This window comes from Tauraco erythrolophus, chromosome 12 (assembly GCF_009769465.1).
Source record: "Tauraco erythrolophus isolate bTauEry1 chromosome 12, bTauEry1.pri, whole genome shotgun sequence".
NCBI classification, from domain to species: Eukaryota; Metazoa; Chordata; class Aves; order Musophagiformes; family Musophagidae; genus Tauraco; species Tauraco erythrolophus.
In genome coordinates this window covers 6,836,537-6,857,034 of record NC_141476.1, presented here as the reverse complement: position 1 = coordinate 6,857,034, position 20,498 = coordinate 6,836,537, and the positions used below count along the sequence as shown (strand labels likewise).

At 45.7% G+C, this 20,498-nt stretch overlaps 1 protein-coding gene across 2 annotated transcripts in view; it reads left to right on the top strand.

Annotated features, from left to right (window-relative positions):
- Positions 1 to 19,452, top strand: part of LOC104372288 (monocarboxylate transporter 2-like) — a 36,815-nt gene extending 17,363 nt beyond the window's left edge. For both annotated transcript variants that reach the window (XM_086618973.1, XM_009977943.2), the window contains exons 2-4: positions 10,546 to 10,689; positions 15,480 to 16,358; positions 19,160 to 19,452. In XM_086618973.1, the coding sequence (XP_086475099.1) occupies positions 10,546 to 10,689; positions 15,480 to 16,358; positions 19,160 to 19,452 (1,316 nt within the window). The remainder of the gene's footprint in view (positions 1 to 10,545; positions 10,690 to 15,479; positions 16,359 to 19,159) is intronic.
- Positions 19,453 to 20,498: the final 1,046 nt, after the last annotated feature.

Genomic DNA, 20,498 nt, shown 5'->3' with positions numbered 1-20,498 from the left:
GCTTCTGTTGCCCCTTAATGCGTAAAAAGCCAAGTTGCATCAGGACCATACATTGGTTTTATTCAGTACATTGTGCAGTGGAGTCTTGGTCTCAGTTTTGCTATTTGCTGCTGTAATACTCCACTCAGAATCTCCAGGGTGCTGTTCTTACAGATCCAAATTTCTATTAAAATTAGGGAATCACCTTCTGTCTATCTTCCAAGACAGGAGCAGAGAGCCACCTTTTGCAAACACAAGAGAAATGAAAGCGTTTCTCAAGTAAAAGCTTTATCCTGAAGCCAGCCATTGTTTACTACTTCTCTTATTTATTATTTATTGTTTTGTAATTGGATGAAATGTCTGAAGATTTAATTCTGGAGGTACTCGGCAACCGAGTCTTTTCCCCAAAGAAACTTTTTCCCAGAGCTTGTAACTGCTTAATAGAGCATCTGCTAAAGCAGCAAGGAAGAGATTGGGAAGTTGAAAGTCGACCATTGACCTTGAACATTTAATCTAAAATTTTATAGCTGTATTTTATTACACTGCTAGCATGATAAATCGCAGTGACAGGTTTAGAAAGCACCTTACAACATGCAGTGGCATAAAGCTGTATTAATAATAAGTTTGATTCTGCAGTTTTTAACTTAATCAAAACTGCCAATGTTCTCTTCTGGTCTGGTCCAAACTTCACCAAAACCTTCCAGAAGACCTCACCGGGGGCTCTCCACCCATCCCAAGTGCTTGCAAATAGTTGGGAAGTACCACAGCACTAAAAGGGGAAACTGAGGCACGGGAAGGGAGGTGTAGGGTTTTGTTTTCAAGGACAAGCAGCAAGTGGGTAACAGGGCTGAGGCCAGGCCTCAGGAGGTACAAACTCAAGCTCTCTGCAAGCCAGTTTTGGCTGAGATGTTGCCTGATGGATCACAAGTGCCTGGGCAGGACGTGCCCTGACGGGTGGAGGCTGTACCTGCTGAAAGCTGGGTGATGGAGATGCCTGGCAAAAGTGTGTGTTGTGCATTGCCAGGCATTTTGCAGTGGATTTTCTGTGCGTGGAGTCCCAAAGGGCTGGGCATTCCCCTCGCTGTGGGGAAGAGAGCTGCTTGCATGTGTGGAGCATCCTACGGGGCTATCGTCCAGGTTAAGAAATAATCTCTGCAAGGCACGTGTCCTTTTGCTGGGACTGTGCTCACACGCTGCGGCTGCTGTTTTCATCCCCTGCTGCTGAGCAATGAGATGCTGCAGCATGTGCTGGGGCTTTTTCTTGTTCTTTAAGAGATCCAGAGCCCCCAGCCTGTGAGTTCCCACACAACTGGCTTTGCTCCCAAAAAGCAAAGAGGTTATCTTTTGTGCATTATGCTTGAGTTGCAACACTTTGGGCTTCCCGTTGTTTTCTATAACTTGGGTTTAGCAGAGAATTAAAAAGTTCAGTGCCTGGGCATGGCTTGCATTTGGAGATGCTCAGCCCATATGGATGCAGTGCAGATCTTTCCAGGAAATCCAGCACCTGCGTCCTCTGGGTCCTGTGTTGTGTTTGACCACCCCATGGGATGCCTCAGTTACCCGAGGGTGTCCGAAACGACATGAGCACATCCTTCATCAGCCCGTAGTGCTGAGCGAGTGTTATGAGAGAGGAGGGGAGGACAGGCGGTATTTGCAGTGGTGGGTCATGTGTCAGCTCTCTCTACCTATGTGCTTACAGCATTGGCTCAACAAAAATTCTCAAGTAGGGCTTTCGCTAGGATTTCCCTGGGCATGTGCTTTTCCACCTGATTCTTTTGTGTAGGCTGAAACAAAAAGGAATATCTCTGTTTATCCGTGATGGATATCCAGCATCCTGCCACCGTGGCCAAAGTCCAGGCAGGTGCTCCCTGCCTACCCGCTGCCTGGTGCTGGACTTCATCCTATTTCTTATTGTCACCGCCTCTTGGAGTCCCACCAAGAGTCAATCAGCCTCCCTGTGTCATTGAAAAAAGACGTCTTCCCATACTGGGGCAATCCCTGGGGTAGCAGCACCATTATGATTGTGGATTTTGTTAAGAAAGCCGGGTGAGGAATGGTTTGATTTCTGTAATGGATGGTGATGCAGATTCATATACTTCTCCTGACTCTCAGAGAGCGCTCAAGCCCTGCAAGGTCACAACATATGTGCTTATATTTTTTATTTTTTTAAATAGCCCTGTTCTACTTAAGAGCGATAATAGCACTATAGGTTCAGGTGAAATATTTCTGTGTTCGTGGACTTGGTCACAAAGCTTTATCATTTTGCCCTTCATTGGAACTAGCAAGGTCACCAGCCAGCAGTAATAGAGATGTGATAGACTTAATAAAAACTGAGATTAATAACAACTAGGAAGAAGAGAACGAAGAGTTTTGGTTGGGGCGTTGTTAATGCTTCGCAGGCAGGTGTTAAGCCCTGGAGTAAGTTATGATCCACTACCTCAAGTGAAGTCTAAACATGTGAAAACTTCTTTCCCCCACTCAGTACAGCACGTGTTTTGTGGCTGCCGGAGGAAGGAGTGTGAGAGCGTTGATGCCGACCGTCCGGCAGCACGGCAGCTTTTCTGTCCCTGGATGGCTCCTCAGCATAACTTGTCTCCCGGTCAAATTATTTAGGGCTTCCAGGAGGTGGACAAAGCCCTTTGGAGAGCATGCCCAGGTAGGGGCTGATTTGCATGTAGAGCCATGCGTTAAGACCGCTAACGAAGGGCTGCTGATCGCAGGGAACAGGTGTTCCAGCCGCGTAGAGAGCTCATGCTCTGCAGCTGGGCGTCAGATGACGGAAGGGACAGAAGTCTGCAGTCCTGCCAAAGCAAAAGGTTAGCTAAAAAAATCATGGGAAAGAAATTCCAAAAACGTGAAGTCGCGACCTTCTGAAGGTCAGCGGCTGCGATCTGCTGTGGGGGTGAAATCCAAACCCGCAGCCTGGGGAAGCCGCTGAGCGCTGGCAGCTGCGCACTCGGCACCCGCCATGCCACCCCCTCGCAGGAGCGGTTGTTTGATTGTGAAAATACAAAGTGACACGAAGGACCTTGGCTCCAGCCCCGGTTTTGGAGCTGGTGGCTGGTGGCTCCTCCATGCGCCGCAGGAGTCGGCTGGGTAATCTGGAAATTGAAATGCCGAAGCTCTGATCAGATAAGATTGCTGGATAAGGGAGAGGACACTTTGTCTTTCTGAAGCTTGGGCCTCCTCTGCTTTGTTTTTCTTCTGTTTTTAACATCAGGATGCTGCTGTGGCAAGTGCACGTGTTTCTGATGGGAGGTCAGGGTCCGCGGCTTCCCAAGGATGTGCCTGGAGAGGGAGGGCTGCCGCAGCTCGGTTTCTGCTCCCGATCATTATCCCCACCACCTTCTCAGCTGGCTACGGTGCCAGTCCTGCCCAGGAGACCCAGCACCACAGAGCCTGGTCTCACCAGTCTGACGACCGATAACGCGTGTCCAGGCAGTCCCTCCCATGCTTGGCTTGTGCATCACACAGGGGTTGTGCTGAAACTGCAGCATTTGCCTCCGCTCTAAGAGCCTTGACCGTACAGATGATTTTCCTCACCTATGAGGAAGAAAGAGTGGCAGCTTCTGGCAACTGGTCAGCTGTTGGAGCTGCTATTGGAGATGCTGGACTTCAGCCTCCTTACTTAAAAATGATATTTGCAGTGCGAAGTAGTGCTAACAGAAGGCACCAGGGCAGTTTAGGTCTTTGGCAGCAGCCCTTTGAGGACTGGCAGAGGGGTATTTGATACCATGGCTGTCACCTGGGACGTTTGCCAGTTGTGTGGGGGCTCCTCAGCCATTGCATGTGCAAAACAAGGCATCTGAACCAAGCAGCTGAGACTAATAATGTGCTGTATTATTACCAGGTGCCATCAGGTCTTCTCTGGTGATCTGGAGCAGGCATGTGCAGGGCTTATTTAATGTGGGTTGGCTGGTGAGCAGCAGTTCATAGAATGGTTTGGGTTGGAAGAGGCCTTAAAGATCACCTAGTTCCAGTCTCCCTGCAGGAACAGCTTCCCCTAGATCAGGTTGCTCAAAGCCCTATCCAGCCTGGCCTTGAACACCGTCAGGGATGGGGCACCCACGGCTTATCTGGGCAACCTGTTCCAGTGCTTCACCACACTCAGAGCGAAGATTCTCCAAGCCCTGGTGACAAACACTTAAGAGCACAAACCCTCCAGGTCCTGGACCTTGGTCTTCTCTTCTAGCATGGCAAAAGACTTGAAAGGCTGCAGGTTTTCCCATCCCTTTCCCCTGCGTATGCAACTGTGCCCCGTGTTTTGTCAGTCCCACCTCCCTTTCGGGCCGTGCATCGTTACCAAGTGCTGATAGCTGACGCCTTGGGAGGTTGGTGGGTTCTGGCAGTGTGTTAATAACGTGGGGGCACTTGCTTTCATTTGCGGGGTAATGAGGAGGTTGCTGTTACAATGGGCTGGTACTCTGGTGGATAAATTACAAGGCCAAAGGCAGTGTTGTTATTCCACCAAGGGAATGAGATTATTACTGAGGAAATTGCAGGCCAGCTCCTGTCGTTGTTTTACTACTAGTGTAATAATAGACTTTGTTTTATTAGTATAAATGATTTCCCCCCCTTTCCTCCCAGCTGAGTACGTTCTGCTCCTTCGTACGTCCCCAGTGACTCCACATAGTGAACGCCAGTCATGTCATGCTGAGTTCCTTAGTATTATCTGTGTTTTCACAGCAGTTGGGAAAATATTAACTATCTGGGCAGTTCTTTTGGTGCTGACCAGTGTCTTCATGCAGTAACAGCTCTGCAGAGCCGCTTCTCACTGCAGGAAGGTGGGAAAAGCTGAGCTGCGCGTTGCAGCCCCAGTGATGGGGGCACCGCTGATCCCAAACCTGACAGCACTGGGGACCACGCAGTGGACTATTTTGAAGTGTTGCTCTTTTATCATCTGCATGGCCATCAAATGTTCTTACCAGCACACATAATGATGTTTGCAATGGCTCTGCGCCTCTTTACATTGTCAGAAGGTCAGTCTTGCGAAACCTGGAAAAAACCCACATTGCGTGGAGGCCTCTGGGTTACGGGGTCCGTCTTGGGTCTCAGCTCTTAGCTGCTTCTCTGGGAGCCCTGGAGAAATTCATCCAAGTCAGGTTTCACCAAAACGGGGGAAAGCTGTTTCTGTTAGTATGAGGTTAAGTTAAAAAAATGGACAAACCAAACTTTACAAATAAAGGAGATGGTCAGTGGTATGGGAGAGAAGTATATTGCAGTCCTTGTTAAAAATACATTGGTGTTTTGCACCAACACTGGAAGTTTTGCAGCTCATAAAAAATTCATAAGGCCTATTGAGGAAAACAGAAAGGCAATTCATGTGTCTATTTTTTGAGCACTGTCATACTTGCAAGAGTTTAAGCCAGTCTGGATTGATATTTCTTGTTAAATGCCAACTCTGTGTTACCATCCTCTCTGGATCATAGTTCAGCGGCTCAAAAAGAATAAATGACAAGATGGCCTGGCTTTGTGGAGGAGAAGAAAGGAGAGTCCAGAGTATTTTGCATTTTCTTTATGGTTTTCCTGTCTCCTCTTCAGGGTCCTTTTCACTTCTGCAAACACAAAACTCAAGGTGAAAAGTAATTGGACAAGCTAACAAATGGGTTAGGGCTTGCTTTATTTCCCACTGGCGAGTTACTGTGTTTTGCTCGCCACCAAGATCAGCTTCTTTGACATGGCCTTTCATGTACCAGCTAACAACAAATGGAAATGTGCCACAGGTATGAGAAAAGAGAGGCTTTATACCGGACAGGCACTAAACCAGCATGATTTATATGGGCTGAGAGTAGCGCTTTACATTACATCAGTCTTCCAGGAGTGCCGTGATCCCAGCAGCATCTTTCGGGGATATTCGGTGCGAACTGTCACTCTCCAGACTGCGGAGTTTTATTGCAGGCAGAACACCCGCTTTGGGTGCCCTCTGCTCTGTCAGGGCTTGGGGTGTAAAGCAAGGTGTTTCTGAGCAGGGTGTCCTCGCGCTTACCAGGGGATGGTGGTGGCTCCGCTGCAGAGCGTGTCCCCAGCAGTGCCCTGTGAGCCAGGGCAGGTGCAGAGCCACGGGCACAACTCCGAGCAAAGCCAGCAGCAGGATAAGGCTCAGCATCCCCCTGTGCCCTCCACTGCCCTGTGTCATCGCCTTGTGATGGATGATGAATGATGGCCGTGGCTCGAAGTTCATCGGGAGGGAGGAAGCCCCTTGCTGGGTTGTGGAAGGAGCTGCCTCGTTTCCTGTGACTGGGTGGGTGGAAATGCCATCCCTTCCCACAGCGAAGCACCAGCTGCTGCCACCCCTGGGTCAGCAGCCTTGTCCTTGTATTGTATTGGGGTGCAAGGGCATGATTAAATTTTACTTCTGATTTCCTAGTTAGAAGTTACGATGCTGCCAAGGTGGTGGGGTTGTGGGGACAGCGCTGGCTGGGTGACACTAGCTGTGGCTGCTCTGGTCTCTGAGAAGCCACACATCGGGAACACCCTCAGCAGCTGAGGTGGCTTTTGCTCCTCACCATGATTTCTCAGGGACTTAGACAGCATTCACTTGACTGCTTCTGCAAGGTCAGGCCAGGTAAATGGCGGCTTTCTGAGAGCTTTGTCAGCTGTTTCTCTTGCCCTGTCCTCACCTGGCTCTGTAAATTAAGAGGCAAAAATCACCCTGACTCCTGTCAGATTCTCCTGCCGTCGGCTCACAGGAAGGAAGGAAGGATGATTTAGTCTGGATGCCATCACCAGGAGCCTGTGGTTCCTCCATGTCTGAGCAGGCAGGTATTAGCAAGTAAAGGAACCTTGGGATCTAAGCTGCACACGTTGTGACCATAATTGCTTTCTGTGTGGTAATATACGGCATCTTTATTCTATTCATGCAGGCCGAACAACTGGTCAATGACAGGTCCTGTTTTCCATTCCACCGTGTTTCCAGGGGCTGTGACACTTCCCCTTTCTGCAATAGCTGCAAGCAAAGCAGTAATCGTGTTTCTGATTTCCCGCAACTGCGGCGCTGGCTTTGTTGTTCCCTCTTCTTAATTCCTCTGCCCTGACTTGAGCCACGGATGTTTTCCGCAGCTCCCCGGAACACTGCTGTTAAAGTTACCTGGTGTTTGAAGGCTACTCAGCCCACAGTGAGAAGCACAGTGCAGGTGGCACATGGCAGAGCAGGGCAAGAGGGGTGCGTGTAGGTCTGTTGGGTGTGATGCTGATGGCCGCAGACATCTGGGCAGGGGGGAGGCGTACGTGCCCGTGCTCCGTGCACCTGCCCGCGTTGGCAGGGTTTGTGTGGCGAAGTGTGCACGGCGATGTGACACATCGCGTGTGCCAGGTTCTGCTGAGAGACGGGACAGCTTTTGAAAGGCTGCTCCATTACAGCCTATGGACGTTTCTGTAGGCCCAAATGACTTAAGTGGAAGTAATTTTGGGGATGTGATGATGTGATTTTGCATTTGCTTCAATGCATTTGAAAGGTCTGCTCAGGACTGCTACAAAACCTTTGGCCTACAAGCAGCAGCTCAGGGAAGTTTGGTTTCCAAACTGTTTGAGACCTTGGGTTGGCTTCTCTGGTGTCTTGTAAAGTGTAGGTCTAGCTGATGCTTTCCCTGCAGGTTGGGTGCTCATCATGGCCTTTGCTGTGGATTCTCCAGGAAAGGTTTACTCCAGGTGCTCTGCTCCTGTTTTCTCCTCTAACTGGCTGCATTTAATATCTCAGAGGTCTCCGACCCCCAGTCCTTTGTGGGTGAGGTTGGTCAGGGACGTCAAATGCTGTCACTCACAAGTGTGCGCGGCGATCCCGTATGTTGTGCTGCTTTAGCCAAGCAGGCTCACAAGGCCTGGACTTCAGGTTTCAGACTGCGAAGGAGAAAGACATGTTGCTTCTGAAGTTCATCACAGTTCCCTGTGTGCTCAGCCCAGCCCAGACAGATTAGCACCTTTGAGACCACAACTCTCCCACCTAGAGCGGCAAACAAGTGGGACTGATTATCCCCCTGTAAAACTGGTAATGCTGGTTACAGCAGTGGAGGCTGTTTGCTGAAGGTCATGTAGATCTGCTGTAAAGTGTTGCTGAGAGATCACACAAGACAAAACCAGGGAGCAATTGCAGTCTCATGGCTTCATAAGTGATCACTGGGAAGGTGGGATGTGGTTGAGGACACTGCACGTTCATGGAGGGTGCCCCAGGGGCACAGGAAGGATGCTGTCATTTGTGAAGCCAATGGCCAGGATATAAGCTTTTGCTTTTATCTACTCCAGCCTCTGCCCTGGGTTGTCCCTGTAGCCGGGAAGCAGAGCAGAGCGTGTCCCACCCTCAGCCCCTTCCAGTTGATCATCTGCCATCACAGTCCAAACCCATCCTTACTGGTGGGTGAAGCCAGTACGACAGCGTATTGACTGGAGTAAGAGGGATGTGGATCCATATTCCCCTTCTCCTGAAGTGGATGTTTCAAGAGTAGGACATAAGTGAGCATTTGTTTTACTTCTCGTTGCAGGGGCTTCTCTCCCTGGGAGCTGGCCCAAATCAGAGCAGGAGAGAGGCCTTAGCAGAAATCTCCTGGGCTTTAAATGCTCTGCTCCATGGTACGACATTCTCTAGTTTTAGGGCTAATGTGAAAGTCTCCTTCCAGCCGGAGAGGGTAATTGAAACCACATTTTCTTAGTTGAGTAATTAGATTGATTCTGGAGAAACGCGGACATGTGGAAAATTGAAAAATGAGAGAGTTGTGTGCCCTTAGGCTGCTGCTGAATGTGTTGGTGCCTTTCTGAGGAACACTAGCTCGATCTATTGAATTACAGGACACACTGAGACCGGCTCAAGCGTGATGCAAGTCCAGGCCCTGACCAGGAGAAGCTCAGTGAGAAAGGGGTCCCTTTCCTGCCGTGCTGATCTGACACATATCTCTCTTTCCCCAGAACCTCTCACTGAATGCTGTAGTGCTCTGTGCAGCAAAAGGGTGCGTGCATGTGAATCCAGTTACAGGATTAGGAGAAAAAAACTCTTCACATAATTATACACTCACAGAAATTTTAATTGAATGGGACCAGCTCACAGATCACGCAGTTACAGGGATGCTGTTAAGGCTGTGCTGGTGTGTATTTCATTTATGAGTGTTTTGACCTTACATCCAGTGGAAAGTATTTTACATGTTACGGATGTAATGATGGGCTTCATTCCCTAAATTAAACCAGTCTTACCTTCTGGTTTGTTTTTTTCTTACATGTTGTAACAGCTGAGAACTTGTTTGGATGCTGTCAGCCATGCTGAGGGGATATTGGGGTTTTTGGGACTAGCTTGTGTGCCCAACTGTGCCATGGTTTGCAGGGTCTGAAGGAGCTCTGGCACTATTTCTGGCTAAGATTATTTAAGTAAAGGAAAACATCCTACTAAATGGCTCTGTGGTGAGGTAGATCCCACAGTTAAACTCTTCAGAGATGCCTATAAAGCTTAAAATACCCATTTCCAGTAGTCTATGTGGACAGTGTGGGCTTTGTAACAGCTGGAATGAAGGCAAACAGGCACATGGGCTCCGAAACACCATTGCTGTGTGCTGAGGAGCACCAGAAATAGTCAGGTAAGATATGACACTAAATGCTGCCTGTATCCCCCTGCCTCATTTCCAGCATTGTTTTTGCAGCTTTTTGGTTCAGAGTTTTTGGGTAGTATAGAGTCTTTTTCTTACATCTCATAGCTTGACTTCTGAACCGCTCTTTCTTGCTCAGTTTGCTTTCTCTCATTCTGACTTCTCAGCCTCATCTGACTTCAGGGTTGGCTCTGCTTTGAGCAGGAGGCTGGTCCCGAGACCTTCGAATTCCCTCCAGTGTATCTTGCTCTGTGATTCTGATTTTGACTGGTCCTCCAGCTAGTTGAGACTCCTCTACACAAGACCTCCCTTCTTTCCTCCTCTGCCCAAAGCTGCTGGCATGTTTCACTGCCTCAGATTTCAATGCTTGCTTTCAGCGTGCAAGTCTTTTAAGTTAAGCCGTTTCCCTCTTTCGTAATTTTTCACTTTCCTGAACCACTTCTTTACATAAACGCAAGACCAAACTGGTTCTTTCGAGTTCCAGCTAATCCATCATCCCAAACTGTTTCGATTTACATAGACTGCTATTAAGATTTAATTAACAACTGTTCTGCTGGAGTGTCCGTCCTGGTCAGCAGTATCGGAATTGCATTAAATAGAGGCATTAAAAATGCAACAGTATTCATGATATCAGCCTCGTAATATGAACCACTGCTTTGTGTGAGTGGTTTAGCATCATAACAAATCAAGAAGCTCCTACGTTGGGGCCATGCGTTCAGCTGATTTGTTAGTGCCATTTGCCTTCTCTGATGACACTTTAAAGTCCTGGAGGCAGGAGTTGTCACCGGCTGCACAGCCACCGTGTGGCATGGGACACACTGCCATCTCCGCAGAGTGCAGATCATCTTTCTCTCTTTTTCCATTTTCTTCCTGAAGTCACCCTGGAAGCTGTCAGCAGCACCTCAGGGGCACCGATATTGCAGAGCTTTACCTGCTTTGTGTCAAGCATACCCTCCTGTCAGAAGATGTCTACCTCAAGGACCATTTTCCACTCTTTCCCCAGGTCCTGTTAGCAGTGTTTTAGTAAACCGCTATGGCAGCCGACCCGTGGTTATACTGGGAGGCCTGCTGTGCGGTATCGGGATGGTCTCAGCCGCCTTCTGCACCAGCATCCTGCAGCTCTACATCTGCGTGGGCTTCATTACAGGTAAGAAGAGAGCGTCTCCTTTCCGCCCGCACTTGAGGCTCACTTCTGATGGCTTGGGGCACCTTCTCTTGGGTACCTCAGCCGAATGCAGTGGGAACCTCGTGGGACAGGGGCCCTTGCTCATTAACTGTTCCAGGTGAGCTTTAGCAAAGAGCATCCCCCCTGCTAATCACCTGTTCCTGGCTGAACTTCGTGTGCGGGATCTTAGCAGGGATGTCCTCTTTGGAGCTGAGGTGACAGTGAGGGTGGCCATCGGTGCCCTCAGCTCCTGCTGAAGTGAACAAAGGTTGACTGCACTCTGCCCTGGGCAAGGCAAGCCCTTTGAGATGCAAGTGCGACTATGAAGAAAGCACCTGTATTCCTCTATTACTATGTATTATCTTCCCCCTATGAGATATATGAAATGAGATTTAAGGGATTTGCTTTCATTTACTTGCCCTTTGCCTGCTTGTGAGGTTAGGACGTCCTTTATCTGAAAATAATAACCACTGCAGTTGATTGAAAATACACAATGTTCTCCTTATTGAAAAAAAAAATAATCTATATTTCCTTATTGAAGTTACAATTTGAATTTTCAGTATTGAAATATGAATTTCCATATTGGAAACTTAAACAGGAGAAAGCATAGGCTCAGTCCAGCATCTTTAAAGTCTGCAGGTGCTGGGTTATTGCTTTTAAAGGTAGATGGATTGGAGTTCTCCACCTGTGTGAGTACAGATGCTTAATTGTAAACATTTTTGTTTGATTATTTGGCTAAGGTATAGCCAGTGTTTCTTCCAGCTAGGATATCTGCCTGAAATCATGACACACCGAGTTCAAAATTGGCTTTTGCGGTTGCAAGGTGTATGTTTTAATGAATGTTCCCTATCTCTCTGCAGCTGCATTAAGTGTTGCTGCTTTCTGAACATGAAAAGTGCGAGCTCAACATTTAAAATCAATACAACCAGCCACTAGCAAAGTAAATTGGGACAGAAAGTTTGTCAACCTGTTCTCCTATGCCGATATTACCTCATTAAATCTGTACAGTAGTGAATAAATCCCTAAGTAAGATTCCCTCTCTTAAACCATACTCTTTCTAAGGAGAGTCACTGTAGTTAGATGAAACTGTGGTATTACTGAATACATAAATCTTGCGGATCCCTTGAAAGAGATTCCAGAAATGAAGTGATGAGAAATAAAAATAACCAGTGTCTCCCATGGATAAATTCAGTATTTATTGATGCATCAGCTTGCATTATTCCCTGCTAAACAAATGTCCTCTAGCAAGTTGACTAATTCTGGTTTAGCACATGGAAACTGCTGAAAATACCTGCATTTTGGTGAGGAGAAGGGCTCAGGCAAGGAACAGCGCTGTAGGAAGGCACTAACTCCTGTTTTCAAATGTACTTGTCTAAAAACGTGCCAGGAAGGAATTTTGTGCTTGACCCCAGCGGGCCTAGGATTTATGAAGACTCTGCTGGTTTTTGGTCCAACTCTGGTCCGTTGCCCATCTCAGAGAGTTGACAGTACGAGCTGTGCTCAATGTGCCCGTTACTCTCGTGCCAGTGACAGCGTACAGGGGCAAAGCCGCCCCTGTGTCTCTGTCGTCTTTAAAGCCATGATGTTTCCTCAGAGCAAAGCACGTTTTTTGTTGTGTACGTCTTTCCCTCCTGCTTGAGGGAAAGGAGGGCAGCTGTATGGATGAGGTCTTAGCTAATAACCCATCATTTCCAGGCATGGGGGGTGTGTGCTGGAGAAGGAATATTAATTTGACAGCGAGAGGAAGAGGCTTGTAATCCTGCTAACGTGCTAACGTGCTTGATGCCTCTAATTACATCTGAAGTGCTTTTGCTGGTCAGGCCTGGCATGGAAGCATTCAAGGGCAATTACGAAGCTGCCCGCTCATCACGCGGCAGAGACGGCGTAACTGGACGAGGAGAGAGACTTCTGTAAAGGCGATTCTCAATGACCTGTAAACATCACACTCTTTCCAGCCTCCTTCCTACTATCCTGAAAAGGAAACAGGCTGGTGTGAAAGACCATGTTCCTGTAACTTGAAGGGATGGAGATTAAAACAAAGTAGTTGGTACTAGGTCCCTGCTACAGTCCTCTGCCTTTGGCATAATAATAGAAGTCGTTTCAGAGGAGCGGAGCAGGAAGTGTCTGTTTACGGTGGAGGGATTAGACACAGCAATCTCAGTTGCTTTCTTGATTATGTCTTTTTCCATTTGCATGCATAGCAGGGAGCATAGCAGGGACCGTGCTCCACTGCCGGAGGCAGCTCTGAAGCAGCTCTGTCCTTGATGGCACCGAGCTGTGGGCTGCACGAGGCACTTTGCATACGCTGGAAAACCTATGTGCTCTTCCTCCCTTGTTTCCCTATAGCGCTTAGAAAAAGAAATGGGGTTTGCATGCTGTCAACCTGGATAGATGCTGGCCTGGATGTGTGAAATAGGTGTTTAGGTGTGCAACCTCTTCTTCAAGTATAAGGTAGTAGCAGCAAATTTCAAGGCAGTAACAACTGGTCGTAGTTTGATCTGTACCAATCAGACAGCCGTGAACAAAATGGGATTTAGGGTGAAGTACCTTGGCTAGTGAGACTGGAGTCTTTGCCTCAGCTGTTAGTGTTGAGCATTGAAATACCTGATGGGATCTTCCCTTGTTAACAAAGTAAGAACAAGATCAATAGCTACACAGCTCACTCCTGAAGCTTATTTCCTTCTTATATGAAGGAGATGTATTTAGTCTAGGGAAGGATGCTCCTTCTGGCACAGGCTTGGTTCTGTTCATGCAACACTGCTGATAGGCCTCTCTGCCATAGCCCTCAGGAGAAAATGTGGTTATATGAGTAACAATTTCAGCCATGGAAAAGCTGCTGTGTAGTTTCTGAAAACTGGAATAAAATGGATATAAATATTTCCAACTAAAGTCAGCCAAAAGCTTAAAGTAAATTGAAATTCCAGTCAGTCAATTTGAAACTCTCTAAATTTAATTAATGGGAAGAGCATGAGGTAATATTAAATTAGATTTGACTGGCAAATGAATGTTCACATAATAAAAAATTTGAGTTGATTATTGTTTAAGTGGGTAGCTGGCATCCAGTCTGATTTTCCTTCTCTGCACAACATGTGGTAGGTCTCTACCAAAAATGTTTCTGTGGAAATTATGGCTCGATTTCTGCCCTTACCTACCAGCCTGGGAAATTTGGAATTAAAGCAAACTGTAATCTACTGTCTTGCATCTTCTCAGGTGAAAGAAGATGCATTCCTATGTCTGAGCACCGTCAAGGGTGTTCTCTAGCCAAAGTTGTGGTTTGCTTCCATGCTTCTCAGGTCAGCCCTCTCATGGGGATGAACTTGGCCCCTTATGCCTTATGAGCAGGCTGTACTTCCCAAAGACTTGCCCTACCAAATATATGGACTATCTAGAAAAGTTCATGCTGAGAATGTGTGTCGTATCAAGACTAATTTTAATATGTTGCCATTTAAATTTATTTTAACATTGTAAACTTCCAAGTAATTTTTATAAAAAAGAACTCAGACTTGGCAAAAATCTTGATTTCGTAAAACCGTTCAGACTGAAGCTATCCAACATCAGTTGAATTCTACTGCATCAATTGGATTCTACTCTATCTGCAACTAATGATAGTGTTCCTTAATTAATTTTGAGGACCTTGACCTTTCTAAATTCTCTTCTGTAAAGCAATATGCCTAATTATGTACTGCACAGTTAAACAAACTAATTATGTAGACTAATGAACATGAAAAAATCTGCATGACCCTATTTTCAGGATTCATGTTCTCTGGTATAATCACTTCAAGGATTACATTTCTGCTTTATTCTAATGTGGCTTGTTCTTTCCTGGATGATAGGGTGGAAAATATGTGGCATGATTTTAAAATGTTGTTTTGATGGAGTTCTGAAAATTTAAATTTTTAAGGCAATACTGCACATCATAGAAATGTTTGAAAAGAAGAGATTATTATATGCTAGTTCTCTCAAACAGAACCACGGACCGTTTAGACCATCGCAGCATTCGGTATCTCTGCCTTCAGATTTCACCTGTGCAAGAGAAGCTGGCTAACCGAATTAGCAATGCAGATTTATAATACCATTTATATATCTAAATGCAATAAAAATAAATTTTAATTAAAAGAAACACTCTAGGGTCCTGTTTAATTAGCATCCTCAGTAGCTGTTCTGCTGTGTACTTGCAGACCTCTTCATCTTTTCCATCAGACCTGAATTGCTCACACCACCAAATTAGTAGCAGCTGAGAAGGATGATGTTGTTTTCTGTGCAGGTCTGTCATCCCAGCAGCAGTGCTGGGTGCCCACCACCCATAGAAGGGGGTGCCAGCCCCAGCTGCACATGAGAAGGATGTGCTGTGGTGGTTAGCACTGTCCAAGCCAGAACGACCTTCCTCAAACTGGGAGCTGCCATTTTTTTCAACAGATCCATCCTCTCCTCCAACAAGGCTGCTGTGTCTTGACAAAACCAGCCAGCATTCATTGAGGGTAGAGTTTCAGTTTATTCTGAAGCAAACTCTTTGTCCTAGGTTTGCCACCCAGGAGATTTGCAGTACAAAAGGAAGGGGTGTTCTTTGACTGAAAGTATCTTTCTGGGGTCTGGTTACCCAAATGCAGCAGCCAGAAGCTTAGGGACATCTTGAGTGGAGTTTGCATCCAAACTATCATGTTGAAGAGCCACCAGTGGACCAACCATCCATGAATTTGCCTAAAATGATGAGCTGAGGATAAATGGGTCTCAAATCTTCCTTTGTGTGTCTCAACTGTATTTCTGTGTTCCAGGATTCGGCCTTGCTCTCAACCTCCAGCCATCAGTGATAATCATAGGGAAGTACTTTCTGAAGAGAAGACCCATCGCGAATGGCCTTGCTATGGCAGGGAGCCCCGTGATGCTTTGCACCCTGGCTCCTCTCAACCAGGTCCTTTTTGACAATTTTGGCTGGAGGGGCAGCTTTTTAATTCTTGGGGCAATTTTATTAAACTGCTGTGTGGCAGGAGCTCTCTTCAGACCCATCGGGGCAGCCACAGCATCAATCAAAACCCAGGTGACTGAGGAACGGAAGGATGCTCTGAAAGAAGAGATCACTAAGGAGGATGCCATGGAAATGAGTAGCCCCACAAACATCCCTATGGTGACCAAAACGGAAGAGGAAGGAAGAAAGGACTGTTGTGAAAAACTCAATCAGTACCTTGATTTTTCCCTCTTTAAGCACAGAGGCTTCTTGATTTACCTGATCGGAAATGTGCTCATGTTCCTGGGGTTTTTTGCCCCCATTGTTTTTCTGGCACCCTATGCCAAGCACATTGGCATTGATGAATACTCAGCTGCTTTCCTCCTTTCGATTCTTGCTATTGTGGATATGATTGCCCGACCTACCACTGGCATCATAGCAAACAGCAAGTGGGTGAGGCCACGGATTCAATACTTCTTCAGCTTCGCCATTACTTTCAACGGTGCCTGCCACCTTCTGTGCCCACTGGCTTCTGGCTACACGGGCCTCGTCGTTTACTCCATCTTTTTTGGCTTGGCCTTCGGCATGGTTTGTGCCATGCTTTTTGAAACGCTCATGGACCTTGTGGGAGCTGCCCGGTTCACAAGCGCCGTTGGTCTGGTCACCATTGTGGAGTGTTGCACGATATTGCTGGGACCACCTATTGGAGGTGAGTGTATTTTCTTCTTCTCCTTCCACTTAGTTGTCACTTACATTTAGCCTCTTGCAAGCACAGTTTGTAAGAAGTGATTCTAAATGTGTTTTCTCTGCTTCCCACCCAAAATTTTTCCAATAGTAATTGGACGGGGAAGGCAGGTCCTAGGTGACTCCTCCAGTATTTCTTCTTTCCTCCTTTCTGTGTAGTCCTCCAGTTGAAGTCAAGAGTTTGGAGAGTGATCTTTTAGTCTCTGATCCCTTCAGACACTTAAACTGAACTTGCAGAGTGGGACTTGTGCAACACCAAGAACCTCTCCTCCTGGAGGGCCTGTTGCAAAAGGCTGGAGTCCATCACAATTTAAGCACAGTTCCATGAAATCCTTATTGACTCGAACCTAGTATTTGGTATTTGTCTCAAAGACTCTGAATACTTCCACTTAGGGATTTCAGTCATCTCAGAGCATCTGATAGATTTAAGGCTGTTCCAAAAATAATAAAAAAAAAAGTTTATATTGGATGTCATGGTTTGAAATATCAGAAGACAGAGACCCTCAGATGTCCATGCTGACAACATTGAACCTCCAGCAGGGCTTACAGTCATCTGAAGATAAGTGGGAGCAGTGACCTCCTGTGATTTTAACAGCCTATGCTTCTTTCTCTCTATAGCATGTGCTCGCTTCATTTTCTACAAGAAACAGACCATGTCTGGAAGACACCATATTTGAATCTTACATTTGGCTCAAGCACAGTCCTTATCAAGTCTGAGTTGTCTACAAATTAAATGACTTTATAGGTGACATCCTTTCAGTGTATAGATATCATCCTATCCAAGTGCCCTGTCCTGCAATGTGCGTCTCACTTGTATACAATGCTAGAATAACTGGTTTGGAAAATGGTCACCTTTAAGTATGATAAAATGTTTGATTAGGTTGTATGTGCTGTCTATATTTGGATGTATGAAAGTTGAACTCTCCTAATTCTTTTGATATGACAGTATCATAATAAATTTAAAGGATGCACAGAAGAAAGACTGTTTAAACCCATTTCCTGGATTCAAAACTGAGATCTGGCTAATACTCTGTATGACACATCTTGCAGAGCTGTTTAATTCTTTGTGTTACCATGTAGCTCGTGCAGTGTGACAGAAGCAGCTGTATCCTTTTGCTGTCTTAGAGACTCATTATTTAATTAATGACAAACAAAAGAAAATACAATTTTAAAATTACTATTTTCTGAATTATATAATTTTCTGTGTGAAAGACTAAGTTAATGACCAGAGACTGCTAATGAGGCTAAAACAGTTCTATGTAATAATCAGTAATATTAGTTTTGTAGGGTTTTCCCCACCATTTTAATAAGCAGCAAATTTATTGGTTCTTTGGCATTTTAATAACCTACTGCAGCGTTCTGCTTTAATGAACTAAGAAAATTGTTCCCAGTGTGTTTTATGACTTTATCTTATTCTCAAAGGAAAAGAGGCAAGACTATCCTACTGTTGAATTTTCCAATACTCTACTCATTAAAACTCTCATTGAAACCTATTTAGGAGACCTCTAGGTCATCCTGATTAGCAGAAAAGGAAAAAATTGTTGCAATTAGCATTTGGTTGATGTTTTACCAGTAACATGAAAAACACAGTGCATTGAAAATGGTGCACCAAGGCATCTAGGAATGATTCAGGAAGAACCATTGACCAAAACCAGTTAAAAATTATTTCTTTGATCAAGAAGTCTATTTGGTGGCCATAAAATCCCTTGTTAGTGTAATGCAGTGGGATAATTAATCATCAGCTTTTCAACATTAGGGGTCAGTCAGGAAGTAATTAAGGATCCCTCTTTTTAAGGAGGAGACTATATTCCAAAAAGTCAGAGAGCTAATGGATGATGGGCCAGTTTCCAGGAGGACTGCCTGTACTTTGAAGGCCAGGTTAGGAGTGAGTCTTACTTTAATTAGGATTTGGGATGTTAAGAATGGTCTGTGTTGCACCAGTAAATGGGAATTAATGCTTAGGATCGTAATCCCAATAAGATTTGCATTACATTTTGACATAATGGAGAACACTGACATTTCAATTAAGCCGTCTCCCTTCAATTACTCTGTAACTCCGTAGCAAAGACATTAACCTTTGAGAGAAATCTGTCACATTTGTCTTGGCGTTGAAATTATCTGACATTGACAGCATCATCTTTACTTTCCTTGGAACTAATGTTTTCCAGTTCCATGCAGTGCCCTTTCATCTTTAGATCATGAGTATAAATGCTGAAAGGGCAGCTGTGACCCAAAGCTGAGTCCCCTGTAGTGCTGGTGAACGACCCGTGGTGGAATAAATCAGCGGGTCTTTGTCAGGAGTCTGAGACAAGACCCAGTGGCCAGGTGCCATCTCACGAAAGTCTTCCTGAAAGCTGTCGCTTTTGTTGGCAGCCTGAGGACTACCAAGTCACATGGATGTCCTTGTAGTTGATCGTTGGAGTCAATGGAAAGACTGTCTGTGGACTCTGTGGTCAGAGGACTTAGTTTCTGCATGAAAAAAAGTAGATGTGCCTGAAAGTCTGGACTTTGCAATGTAGGTTCTCTGTCCCCTTTTACTTAACTGTACAAATTATTGGTAGTATTACTCATATCAATGTTAACTACCCACAGGCTGTATAGTGGAACACGTGTGAAGTATTTGTGAGATCAGAAGTACAAAGAATGTATTATTTTAGCCTAAAGCCACAGAGGTGTCCCTTTATATTTAGGATCTGAAAATACAATATTCTTGCCTTCACCTCTAAGTTTCTTTTTTTTTTTATTTTTTAAATATATGTTTTACAGGAACTCTTATCGATACCTTTGGGGACTATAAATATATGTTCATAAAATGTGGAGCTGTGATGGTCCTGGCAGGAACCTTCCTGTTCATCATGAATTATTATAATTATCGTATGGTTGCCAAGGAGGAGAAGGAAAGAAAGGCAAAAGAAGAGGACCCTAAATCTGTAAGGACAGAAAATGAAGACAGAAATAACTGGAACAAAGAAACCGTACGGGATGGGCCTGAGCTGGAACCTTTGAGAGAAGAACGAGAAGGACTGAAGAAGGAAGTGAATGGCACAAATGAAGTTTAAACGTGTTCTGGTGGGCTGAATGGGAAATGACTTCTGGGTTGCTTAAGTCGACACTAGCTGTGAAATCACACTAGGTTTTTAAATTTTGCCCTATGCTCTGCCATGTGCATCCTCCTCTTTGTTGTTGGAGAAGACTAGAAGAGAAACACGTCTAGTTTCTTCTACAGTGCTGGGACATACAGTGCAGTATCGTTTGCATACCAAAGGTCCTGCAACATTTTTCTTCAGATATTTCCCATTTCCAAGAGGGGCTGAGCAGGGTGTAACTGACACCCCACTTTTATTCCCTGTATTGTAGCTCTACTCAGTGAAAAGGCCAATGGCCATCAGAGTCAGTGCAGCAGCCTGAACGGGCTTTGCATTGAGTACTGTGGTGGCTGGATCTTCTCATCGTGCAGTCAAAATTCTTTGACTCTCTTTGACTGCAGTGTCAGAATTATCCCAGGGATTTGGTGCTGCCTTCCACTGGCAGCTGCACTGTGACTTGCACCTCCGTCTCATGGAAGTGTAAATGAGACCTTCCACTCAGATACAACATGAGAGCTGCTTGAAGAGAACAAGGGCAGTACATGCCTGTGGGTCAAGTGGCAGCAAGGCAGCCTGTCCTTGTGGCCAAAGCATGGAAGGAACTAACTTGAGATGGCTCTTCATGGCTTGACCAGGGACTTTCTCAGGGACCTCTGCATTTAGGAAAATGCCTTGAGAAAGGTGATCTTATGCAGGGGGCCAGCACAAGGCTGACACACTACAGGAGTTCTTCTTCCAGGTCCTTTGTCTGTGTGGGGCAGAAATTTAGTCTTAAAGGGCTCGAACTTTGATCAACATTCAAACAGTGCAAATTCTTTAAAATTTTCCCTAGGCAGTAACAAAGCCCTTATTACACAATATCTTGTCTTATGGTTTTTAGCATGCTTTTTCTTTACAACGCCCTGGTGAGGCAGTAAGTGTTGTTACTATTAATTAATTGTACAAATGAAGAACGGAAGCACATAGGTGCTATGGGCATCATTGCATCAGTGAATAAAGCTTAGCCAGACCTGCAATGG